Source organism: Carcharodon carcharias, chromosome 15 (genome assembly GCF_017639515.1).
Source record: "Carcharodon carcharias isolate sCarCar2 chromosome 15, sCarCar2.pri, whole genome shotgun sequence".
Classification (NCBI taxonomy): Eukaryota; Metazoa; Chordata; class Chondrichthyes; order Lamniformes; family Lamnidae; genus Carcharodon; species Carcharodon carcharias.
The window spans coordinates 75,847,818-75,860,598 of NC_054481.1; the positions used below are offsets into that span (position 1 = coordinate 75,847,818).

Genomic DNA, 12,781 nt, shown 5'->3' on the forward strand with positions numbered 1-12,781 from the left:
CCTCTATCCTTACTTAATATGAAAGGGGTCTGGTCTCAGAAACCACCCTTCCAGGAACCCACCTAGGAATGCTACTGAAGTTTTTCACGCACACATTTTCATTAGTTGAGAACTCCCTAGCTCTACTGTGAGAATCATGACCTTTCTTCTGATTGCACTGACTTGACTCAACCCTGTCCTGCAGATTTGGAAACACATGACTTAACCTCGTTCTGAGACGACGTTTCATGAACAGTTCAGCAGGAGGAACGCCTATCATTGCGTGTGGGATGATCCGGTAACTCAGCAGAAAACGTGAGACACTTCTTGCTAAAGATCCACCCGATGCATTTTTCATATCAAATTTAAAAATTTGGATGGCTCGCTCAGCTAAGCCATTTGCTGTTGGGTGGTAGGACGCTGTCTTTATGCGCTTTATACCATTGAGAGCGGTGAAGTTTTGAAATTCGACACTCATGAACACTGCCCCATTATCGGACACGATTACTTCAGGCAAACCACGAGTTGCAAGTGCCACAGCTTTTCAATGGTCACCACAGATGTCCGTGTCTTCACCTGAAAAATTTTGATCCACTTAGTGCGTGTATCAATTACGAGGAGAAACATCGTACCCAGAAATGGTCCTACTTAATCGACATGGATACAGACCCATGGCCGGCCAGGCCATTCCCAAGGGTGTAGTGGGTCTGTGGCTGGCAGATTTTTCTGCAATTGGCACTGCTAACAGTCCCTTATCAGGTTTTCAATATCAATGTCGATTCCAGGCCACCATACATAACTCCTGGCTAGCATTTTCATTTTTGAGATACCAGGCTGGCCATTGTGTAGTTCCATTAGTAGCTGCTCCACGATTGACCACCTGCACGCCCCATAGCACAATACCATCTTGACAACTAAGTTCATATTCAAAGATGGAGTAGGGTTTTATGTCCTCTGAAACTGTCTCACTTCCCCATCCCGTAAGGATTTTATCTTGCACTCCAGTTAACAGTGGATCCTGACTGGTCCAGGTTTTGATTTGTTTCACACAGACTAGCAGCATATCCAAAAAGTTTAGGGCCAAGACAATTTCCTGAGGAATAGATATACATGTAATATACATGTTTTTTCCAATAATTTATATAGATTTTTCTTTTCCCACTTATTTCCATTATTTTTAAATGTATTTCCATCTATTGTTTTATCTCTACCTTTTAGCCCTTGTCGATTCCTTCACCCCACCCCACCCCCACTAGGGCCATCTGTACCTTACTCGTTCTGCTTTCTACCCTTAATTAGCACATTCCTTTAGATAATATCACCACCTTCAACACCTCTTTGTCCTTTTGTCTGTGACATCTTTTGGTTATCTCCACCTACCACTGGCCCTCTATCCAGCCCTTCTTGTCCACCCCCCCCCACCCCTTAAACCAGCTTATATTTCACCCCTTTTTTATTTTTTCTTTGTTCTGTTGAAGAGTCATGCGGACTCGAAACGTTAACTGTGCTCCTCTCCACATATGCTGCCAGAACTGCTGAGTTTTTCCAGGTATTTGTAATACATGAAATACTTTCGCTCAAGGGCAGGCAACTCACAGCGTCTGCACTCGCAATACGTACCCCTGGTGGTGTTTGAAGTTGTATTCATATGCGGCCAGAATCAATGCCCACTCTGAATTCTCACAGAGGTTATTGGTGAAATAGCTTTGTTCTCCTTAAAAAGGTCCAACAGTGGCCTGTGGGCTTAAACAATAAGGAAATGTCTCCCATGTAGATATCGATAGAACTTATTGACACCGAAAGCTATGTCAAAGTGTACAAGTAGGTTTGAAGACTACAGCAATTGCTTCACCTTGTTGAAAGCTGTTTCCTGAGGAGTTCCCCAAGGCTAGCGGTGGTGCTTCTTTAGTAAGGCGTGTAAGGGGGCCAGCACAGTGGGTGGATTTGGCAAAAACACCCATAATAATTGACTATTCCTAGAAACAATTTAAGTTCAGACATGTTTGTGATGGAAGACGCTTCTTTTGTGGCTCTGACTTTCTCCTCGACAGGGTGTTACCCTTGAGCATTGATCCTGTGGCCCAGGTAAGTCACCTCCCTGGCATGAAAAGGGCACTTTTCCTTCTTGAAGCAGACTCCAGCCTTCTGAAAACTTTTTAACACCTCTTCTAAATTTGCCAGATGTTCTGCCTCCGTGGCCCCAGTGATGGGTATATCATGAGGTATACCACAACCTGTGGCAGCCCCTGTAGTCGGCTCTCCATTCTGCATTGGAATATTGCACATGCTGATGAGATACCAAAAGGTAGGCGCATGTTCTGAAAAAGGGCTTTGTGGGTGTTTATCATGACATATCCTCGGGAACTGTCATCTAACTCAAGCTGTTGATAAGCATGACTCCTGTCCAGCTTGGTATATAACTGGTTTCCAGCCAGTTTTGCATGAAGATCTTCGATTCGCGAAGAGGATAGTTGTCCAGCTTTGTGGTCCGACTGATGGTTTGTTTGTAATCACCACAAATATGGATAGTCTTGTTGGGCTTCAAAACAGGGACAATGGGTGCAGCCCATTCCGAAAACTGAAGCGGCTGGATAATACCTAGTTCTTCTAGCCTCTTTAGTTCAGCATCCGCTTTCTTACACAGAGCATATGGTACTTGTCTAGCTCTGAAAAGTTGGGGAGTGGCTTCCGGATCCACGTAAATTTTGGCTTGTAAGCTCTTAATGTTGCCTAATTCATTTTGGAAAGCACAATTCTGCCAGTCCGCATGTCCTGGAAAATGTCAGCCCAGTCACGGCCCAGAAGACTTGGTCCTTCACCCAACCCTACTACGATAAAGAGCTGGGCAGACTGCTGTCCATAGCTTACAGGTACAATGGTTGTACCCCTCACCTTTACTTCTTCTCCGATGTAGTTTTCAACTTGGCTGAAGTGCTCTCTAAATTTAAAGGCTGGGCACCCCTCTCAAATGCTGCAATGTGTGCTCACCCATCACAGTGACTGATGTACCTGTATCCACTTCCATATTTAGAGGCTTCCCATATACATAAGAGTGTTATGGTGACACCTGGCTTGACTTTTTGTCCCCCCCCCCACAATATTGGCACTCAGTCTCCTTAAATTGACAAGATTCAGGACTGTGGTTACTCTCACAATGATAACATTGGACCTTAGGAATCACTGCCCGACTGCTTTCACTGTATCTTTTAGTTATGTAGCTTACTGGAACGGTTTCTCTTTCTCCAGTGGCTTCGGCCAACTTGGTGCAATGGCTGGCTGCCGGTTCCTGCCCTAATTGGTGTAGGCGCCACTTAACATGCCCTACAGTTCCAATGCATGTGCCTCAGCGCTCTCCATTGAGAGCAAAATCTCCACCACGCGTTTGAAATCAATTTCAACTTTCACTAACAACCGACGTTGTATGGCATCGTTACACAAATCACAGACTAATTAATCATACAGCATATCATTCAGGGGCGTATCAAAATCTTATAATTGTTTGAGTTTCACAATGTATGTTACGATCGATTCCCCCGGGGCTCTCACTCGTGAATTAAAACATTGCATTATGACCGAAGGCTTCTGTTGGAAATGACCCTTAAGTAGATCCACCTAACTCACTGAATGATTTGGAGTCAGGTGCGCTTGGAGCAGTAAGGCTGCAGATCAGACTGGCTTCCACAAACGCTCAGGAGGATCACCTAACATTTCCCTCATCAGTGATTTAATTCAGTTGGAAGTAGAATCCAAGGCGCTTGATGTATTGACCCCATTCCTCTGCAGAGGAGTCGAATGGGTGTATCCGGCCTAAAAGAGGCATCTCAGTGAGTAAAATAATTTCCTATTCACAGTCGTCGACTAAACACTATACTCACAGATACAGGCAGGGGACAGCGCCAGGATAGTTTTTCCTCATTTCCAAATATAGAAACACGTGCTGGGAGGCTTCTTAGCCAAACAAAACAAACTTTATTTACACAATAGCTTCTGTAGCTGCTTGTATCTAGCCAGCCTCTCATACAACCATTTCCTAGGAAACTCCTCACGTAGAATTTATTCCCCTGCGCTGGCTACACATTGGCTGAACAAATCACGTGACCCCTACTCGGTCGAACTGATCTTAAAGTGACAGCCATCACATTTATGTACATTAACAAGTGCCGAAATGAGTGCACTAAAATTGGTTATTTAAAGAAAAAAATCTGATTTACCTGTCCAGCTAGTACTGCTAAGTAGTAATGCAGGTCTTCCTTGGATACGGGTGACATTGCCAGTGCTAATATTCAGTTCTGTAAAGGCCGTCTGTTCCAAATCAGAATGCACGGATTCACTCCTAATTCCATATGAAAAATTTCAGTTTTTATACCTCCTACGATATCAAATCACACATTCATCTCAATCATGAAAATATTGTAAAACTATTTCCAAACTGCATCATTAAATAGCTTAAAAACAAAAAACTGCGGATGCTGGAAATCCAAAACAAAAACAGAATTACCTGGAAAAACTCAGCAGGTCTGGCAGCATCGGCTGAGAAGAAAAGAGTTGACGTTTCGAGTCCTCATGACCCTTCAACAGAACTAGGTGAATCCAAGGAAAGGGGTGAAATATAAGCTGGTTTAAGGTGGTGGGTGGGGGGTGGGGGTGTTGGTTGTAGGGACAAGCAAGCAGTGATAGGAGCAGATCATCAAAAGATATCACAGACAAAAGAACAAAAGAACACAAGAGGTGTTGAAGTTGGTGATATTATCTAAACGAATGTGCTAATTAAGAATGGATGGTAGAGCACTTTACAGCCTTCCGGACTGAATATTGAATTCAACAACTTTAGGCCTTGAACTCCCTCCTCCATCCCCACCCCCTTTCTGTTTCTTCCCCCTTCCTTTTGTTTTTTCCAATAAATTATATAGATATTTCTTTTCCCACCTATTTCCATTATTTTTAAATATTTTTAAATCTTTTATGCTCCCCCCACCCCACTGGAGGTATACCTTGAGCGTTCTACCATCCATTCTTAATTAGCACATTCATTTAGATAATATCACCAACTTCAACACCTCTGTGTTCTTTTGTCTGTGACATCTTTTGATTATCTGCTCCAGCACTGCTTCCTTCTCCCTACAACCACACCACCCCTCTCCACTTCCCTCCCCCCACACAACCCCCTCCCCCCACCTTAAACCAGCTTATATTTCACCCCTCTCCTTGGATTCACCTAGTTCTGTTGAAGGGTCATGAGGACTCGAAACGTCAACTCTTTTCTTCTCCACCAATGCTGCCAGACCTGCTGAGTTTTTCCAGGTAAGTTCATTAAATAGCTTTACTTCCTGCAAAATTGATTTAGAAAATGTCAGTCACATCACCGGTGGAAATTTTCTGTATTTGATTTCAACGTTTTTGAAATAAAATTTAATACAAAAAAGTTGTTTTTCCGGTTACAATATTTTAACATTTTATAGCAAAAATATAAAGCATACCTTCCTTTAAATGGGGCAAAATCATTAGCAAGCTTCTTAAACAGTTCATGTTGCAATTCTAGAGGAGTTTCTCTAAAAATGGGGGATGGACGGTCGTATAACGTAATTGCCCTGTGATAGAAAACATTTTTAATTCTAATATATTCAACATATTAAACTCATCAATAACATAAGGATAACCAGTTGCTTGCATAATCAGCTGAAAAATCATTATAAGACTGAACTATGTTTTTCCTCTAAAGAACTATAGGACATAAGGATATGCCTGTACTTAACTTGGAAATAACAAGCTAAAACGGAATCTATCCATGGAGCACAAGGAACACCAGGTAAGAATGCAAGATCAACATTCAAAAGGAGTGGAGGCAGGTTTGAGTGGAATGTATGAACAAATAATGCAAAAAAAAGGACAAATAAATACAAATAATAAGTTTGGAAGAATGAGATGTACTAGCTATTATTGAGGTGTAACCAAGGCCACAGCTTAGCTGATGCAAGCAGCTGATTGGCGAGTAGCTGGTGAGCGTTTATTTATTTGAGTCTTAAGTTTATTTGTGTTAAGTCAGTTCATAATCTAACCGAGTCATGAAAGGATGCCACAGAGCAGTGGAATGCAAATCCTGTTCCATGTAGGACTCCAGGATGCTTCTCATGTCCTGGATGACCACATGGGCAGGAAGTGTCATCAGTTGCAGCAGTTTGAACCATATGTTTCAGAGCTTGAGCAGCAGCTGGCATCATCGTACAGGATATGCAATAAGAGGAAATGCAATGAAACATGTATGCAGAACAGATTGTGATAAATTAGATTGGTCAGCAGATGCAGGTTGCTATGTTGTGCTATTTGATGTTGTGGTGATAACAAGAGCTGCGTCAAAACAAGGGTAGGGCTGGGTACTCAAAATTCCTGAACACAAGGTGTTCAGGAAAGGTAAGCAAGGTTAAAAAAAGAAAGGGGGTGGCGGTATTGATTAAGCAGAATATTACAGTGCTGGAGAGAGAGAGAGAGAGAGAGAGATGATATGCTGGAAGGGTCAAAGGCAGGCTGTATTTGGTTAAAGCTAAGGAACAATAGAAATACCATTACACTACTGGATATAATTCAAAGGCAATCTACTAGTGAGAAAGACAGAGAAGAACAAGTTTGCGAGCAAATTACAGAGAGCTGCAATACCTATTGAGTAGTTATAATGGAGGACTTTAATTATCCCAGTATAGACTGGGATAGTCTAAGTAGACAGAGGGGAAAAGTTACTGAAGCATGTTGAGGAGAATTTTCCAGATCAACGTGTTTCCGGTCTAATGAGGGAGAAGGCATTGCTGGTTCTGGATCTGGATCTGGTTCTGGGGCAGAGGTAGGCCAAGTGGATCAAGTATCAGTGTCAGAAGATGTACAGGAGAGTGACAGCTTGGGTTTATGCAGGCTATGGGAAAGTACAAGGAGCAATCCAGAGTAAGAATTAATTGGGGAGGACTAAGTTCAATGGGGTGAGAACAGATCTGGCCCAAAAAAATTGGAATCAAAATTGGTGGGCAAAACTATAACTGAACAATAGGTTGCCTTTAAAGAAAAGATAGTCTGGGTACAGTCGAGGTACATTCCCGCAAGGGTGAAGGGTAGGGCAAATAAATCCAGAGCTCCCTGGATGACAAAATGGGGAGCAAGATGAAGCTATAAAAGGTTGTGTAAGATGCCAGGTTGATAATACAAGACAGAACCAGGATAAATATAAAAAAGTTCAAACAGAAGCAGCAAAGAGAGAATGAAGAGACTGCCAGCCAACATAAAACAGATCCAAAAGTCTTCTATAGGTATATATGCCGAAGGAGGATGGTTAAAGCAGGATTATAGTTGGTTTAGAGACCAAATAGCAGATTTGTGCAAGCAGGCAGAGTGCCTGGCTGAGGTACTAAATTAGCACTTTGCATCCGTCTTTATCAAGAAAGAAGATGCTGCCCAGATTAAAGTGAATGAGGTAGTAGTTAAGATACTGGTTGAGCTAAGAATTGATGGAGAGGAGGTATGAGAAAGGTTGGCTGTACTTACATACATACAAACATACGAATTAGGAGCAGGAGTAGGCCACTCGGCCCCTTGAGCTTGTTTCGCCATTCAATGAGATCATGGCTGATCTGATTGTAACCTCAACTCCACGTTCCCACCCACCCCTGATAACTTTTCACCCCCTTGTTTATTAAGAATCTAGACACCTGCATTATTTTCCATCATAATTGCGCTGACTCACTTTCTATGAGATGAACGCTCACTTTGCTAAACTTTTTAAAAAAATCTCTAGAAACTCTTATCTTTATATTTTTTCCCCTCCTTATTAATCTTTTAATCATTCTTTGCTGTTTTTATACTCTGTTCAATCCTCTGACCTGCCACCCATCTTTGCGTAATTATATGCTTTTTCCTTAAGTTTTTTTTATTCATTCATGGGATGTGGGTGTTGCTGGTTTGGCCAGCATTTATTGACCATCCTTGTTAAGAGTCAAGCACATTGCTGTGGGTCTGGAGTCACATGTAGGGACATTAGTGAACCAATAGACAATGGTTTTGTGGTCATCATTAGACTTTTAATTCCAGGTTTTTATTGAATTGAAATTCCACGATCTGCCGTGGTGGGATTCAAACCCTGGGTCTCTGGATTACTAGTCCAGCGACAATACCACTACGCCATCACCTCCTTGTTTGATACTATCTTTAACTTTTTTAGCTAACCACTTTGGTGGGTCCTCCCCTTGAAATTTTTCTTTCTTGTTGGAATGTATTTATTCTGTGTATTCTGAAATATCCAAATGTCACTGCATCTCCATTGTCTATCCCTTAATCTATTTACCAGTTTGCTTTAGCGTTCCAATTTAACAGAACCTTCTCCAAATCTAGGGAATTTTAGAAAATTAAAATCAATGCATCAACTTTCTCACTAGCTCCTTAAGACTCTAGGATGAAGCCCATCAGGACCCAGGGACTTGTCAGCCTGCAGCTCCAACAATTTTCTCTGTACCATTTCCCTGGTGATTGTAATTTTCTTGAGTTCCTCCCTCCCGCCCTTCCAATTCCTGAAGGCATGGAGTTGGGGGGGTTAGGGTTAGGGGATAGAATAGGTATGGGTGGAGATTAGGAATAGCAAGGGTCAGAAAATGCTGGTGCAAGAAGTTTATAAGCCCCATAACAGCATATATATTGTTAGAGCATTAAACAAAAAAATATTTGTAACAAAGGCAATGTGTGGGAACTTAATTTTCATATAGACTGGACCGATCAAATTAACAAAGATGGTCTGGAAACTGAGTTTGTAGACATCATGGCAATTTTCTGGAGCCAATTTGTGGAACTAATTGGGGATTAAAGCTATTTCAGATCTAGTATTGTGCAATGAGGCACAGTTAATCAGTAATGTCATAGTAAAAGATCCACTGGGAAATTGTACTTTTTTAAAAATTCATTCTCTCTCAGATCTGGACATCACTGGCTAGGCCAGCATTTATTGTCCATCCTTAAAGGCCCTTGCCTTCTTGAACCGCTGTAGTCCATGTGGTATAGGTACACCCACAGTTCTGTTAGGGAGGAAGTTCCAGGATTTGACCTAAAGACAGTGAAGGAATGATGATATAGTTCCAAGTCAGAATGGTGTGTGGCTCTGAGGGCAACCTACTGGTGGTGGTGTTCCCATGCATCTGCCACCCATCTCCCCCTAGGTAGTAGAGGTCACAGGTTTAGAAGGTGCTGTCAAAGGATGCTTCACAAGTTGCTGCAGTGAAGTATTTATGTCGTACGCACTGCTGTCAATGTACACCAGTGGGAGGAGTGCATGTTTAAGGTGGTGGATGGGGTGCCAATCAAGCACACTTGTTCTAGGTGGTGTCAAGTTTATTGAGTGTTGTTGGAGCTGCACTCATCCAGGCAAGTGGAGAGTATTCCATCACACTCCTGACGTGTACCTTGTCGATGGTGCACAGACTTTGGGGAGTCAGGAGGTGAGTTACTCGCTGTAGAATTCTCAGCCTCTGACCTACTCTTATAGCCACAGTATTTATATGGCTGGTCCAATTCAATTTCAGATGTTGATAGTGGGGGATTCAGCGATGGCCATGCCATTCATTATCAAGGGGAGATAGTTAGTTCTCTCTTGTTGGAAATATTCATTCATTGCCTGGCACTTGTTTGGTGTGCAAGTTACTTGCTACTTATCAGCCCAAGTCTGAATATTGTCCAGGTGTTGCTGCAATTGGGCACAGACTGCTTCAGTATCTGAGAAGTCGCAAATAGTACTGAACATTGCAGAATCATCAACGAACATTCCCACTTCGGACCTTGTGGTGGAGAGACGGTCATTGATGAAGCTGCTGAAGATGTTTGGGTTTAGGACAGCAATGTCCTTAACTGAGATAACTGACCTCTAACAATCACAACCATCTTTTTTCATGCTAGGTATGACTCCAACCAGTGGAGAGTTTTGCCCATAATTTGCTTTGATTTCAATTCTGCTAGGCCCTTGACGTCAACAGCAGTCACTCTTATCTGCCCTCTCAAGTTCAGCTCTTTTGTCCATGTTTGGACCAACATTGTAATGAGGTGTGGAAATGAGTGACCTGGCACAACCCAAACTGAGCATCAGTGAGCAAGTTATTGCTGTATAAGTGCCCCTTGATAGCACTATCGACAACAACTTCCATCACTTTTGTGGGAAAATATGAACTTGTCCATTTGGCAGGAAGAATTAAATAGCAGCATATTACGTATATGGGGAGAGATTTCAGAACAGAAGAATCTGGGTGTCCTGATACACGAATCACGAAAGTTAATATGCAGTTACAGCAAGTGACTAGAAGGCAAATGGAAAGTTAGTGTTTATTGCAAGGGGAATGGAATACTAAAGTAGGGATGTTTTACTCCAGTTCTATAGGGAATTGGTGATCTAGAGTACTGTGTCTCCTTACTTAAGAAAGGACATAATCATATTGACATATGGTGAAACATTGGTGCAATAAAATGTCACTAGATTAATAATCCAGAACCAGGCTAATGTTTCAGGGACATGGATTTGCAAGCCATTCAGTTGTACCAAATGGCCACAGAAAAGTCAAAAAGCAATGAAACTAGACTGACCACCAGGCATTGACCTGGACACCGGAAACAACAATGACGCAGCCAGCTTTGTCAACTCTGCAATGTCCTCCTTCCTAACATCTGCTGTTTGGTTTTGTGCCAATGAATAAGTCTGGAATTAAAAGCTACTCTCAATAATGATGACCATGAAAGCATGGTTAATTGTTGTAAAAACCCAACTGGTTCACTAATGCCCCTAGGGCAGGAAATCTGCAATCCTTACCTGGTCTGGCCTACGTGTGACTCCACACGCACAAAAATGTGGTTTTTTAAATTCAATCACGGGATGTGGGCTCCGCTGGCTGGGCCAGCATTTATTGCCCATCCCTAGTCACCCTTGAGAAGGTGGTGGTGACCTGGGTCCGTGAACCACTGCAGTCCATGTAGTGTAGGTACACCCACAGTGCTGTTAGGAAGGGAGTTCCAGGATTTTGAACCAACGACAGTGAAGGAACGGCGATATATATCAGGATGACTTGGAGGGGAAGGTCCAGGTGGTCGTGTTCCCATCTATCTGCTGCCCTTGTCCTTCTAGATGGTAGTGGTCATGGTTTGGAAGGTGCTGTTGAAGGAACCTTGGTGAATTCCTGCATTGCATCTTGTAGATAGTACAAAGTGCTGCTACTGTGCGACGGTGGTGGAGGGAGTGAATGTTTGCCAATCAAGCGGGCTGCTTTGTCCTGGACGGTGTTATGTTTGATGAGTGTTGTGGTAGCTGCACTCATCCAGGCAAGTGGGGTATATTCCATCACACCCCTGACTTGTGCCTTATTGATGGTGAACAGGTTTTGGGAGACAGGAGGTGAGTGACACGTCACACAATTCCTAGCCTATGACTTGTTCTTATAGCCACAATATTTATATGGCTTTTACAATCCAGTTAGTTTCTGGTCAATGGTAACCCCCAGGATGTTGACAGTGGGGGATTCAGTGATGGTAATGCCATTGAACATCAAGGGGTGATGGTTATATTCGCTCTTGTTGGAGATGGTCATTGCCTGAAATTTGTGTGGCACAAACGTTACTTGCCTCTTGTCAGCCCAAGGCTGGATATTGTCCAGGTCCTGCTGCATTTGGACATGGACTGCTTCAGTATCTAAGGAGTCACGAATGGTGCTGAACATTGTGCAAACATCAGCAAACATCCCTACTTCTGACCTTATGTTGGAAGGGAGGTCATTGATGAACCACCTGAAGATGGTTGGGCCGAGGACACGACCCTGAGGAACTCCTGTGGTGATGTTCTAGAGCTGAGATGACTGACCTCCAACAACCACAACCGTCTTCCTTTGTACCAGGCATGACACCAACCAGCAGAGTTTTCCCCATGATTCCCATTGACTCCAGTTTTGTTAGGGCTCTTTGATGCCACACTCGGTCAAATGCGGCCTTGATATAAAGGGCAGTCACTCTCACCTCACCTGGGGAGTTCAGCTCTTGTCCATGTCTGAACTAAGGCTGTAATGAGGTCAGGAGCTGAGTGGTCCTGGCGGAACCCAAACTGGGTGTCAGTCAGCAGGTTATTGCTAAGCAACTGCCGCTTGATAGCGCAGTTGATGATCCCTTCCATTATGTTACTGATGATGGAGAGTAGACTGATGGGGCAGTAATTGGTCATGTTGGATTTGTCATGATTTTTGTGCACAGGACACACCTGGGCAATTTTCCACATAGCCGGGTAGATGTCAGTGTTGTAGCTGTACTGGAACAGCTTGGCTAGGGGTGCGGCAAGTTCTGGAGCACAAGTCTTCAGTCCTATTGCTGGAATATTGTCAGGGCCCATAGCCTTTGCAGTATTCCCCTTATGCAAGAGACTAGAACTAGGGGACAATTTAATAATAAGTTGTCTCCAAATAATGGATTCCCTATTTAAGAAGAAGATTAGAAGAATTTTTTTCTCTCAGAGCGTCATAGGTCTGTGGAACTCTCTTCCCCAGAGAGCAGTGGAGGCAGGGTCAGTGAATATTTTTAAGGTGAGTCAGATAGACTCTTGATTGACAAGGGAGTCAAAGGGTAAACAGGGTATGAAGGAAAGTGACGTAAAATCAGATCAGTTATGATCTTTTTGAATGGCAGTGCAGGCTCGAGGGGCTGAATGGCCTACTCCTGCTCCTAATTCGTATGTCCATACCCTTGTATGATTATTGAGAGTAGACTAAAGGGACTGGGTTGGATTTGTCCTGCTTTTTGAGGGCAGGTCATACCTGGG

General features: G+C 43.0%; 1 protein-coding gene across 7 annotated transcripts in view; it reads right to left on the minus strand.

Moving 5' to 3' along the window:
• alg1 (ALG1 chitobiosyldiphosphodolichol beta-mannosyltransferase) overlaps window positions 1-12,781 on the minus strand; it is an 86,716-nt gene that overhangs the window by 49,804 nt on the left and 24,131 nt on the right. For 6 of the 7 annotated variants that reach the window (XM_041205951.1, XM_041205950.1, XM_041205949.1 and 3 more), the window contains 2 exons: window positions 5,457-5,567; window positions 4,191-4,312 (listed from right to left, as the gene is read on the minus strand). In XM_041205951.1, coding sequence (XP_041061885.1) covers window positions 4,191-4,312; window positions 5,457-5,567 — 233 coding nt within the window. The remainder of the gene's footprint in view (window positions 1-4,190; window positions 4,313-5,456; window positions 5,568-12,781) is intronic. The other variant, XM_041205952.1, reaches the window with a different exon arrangement.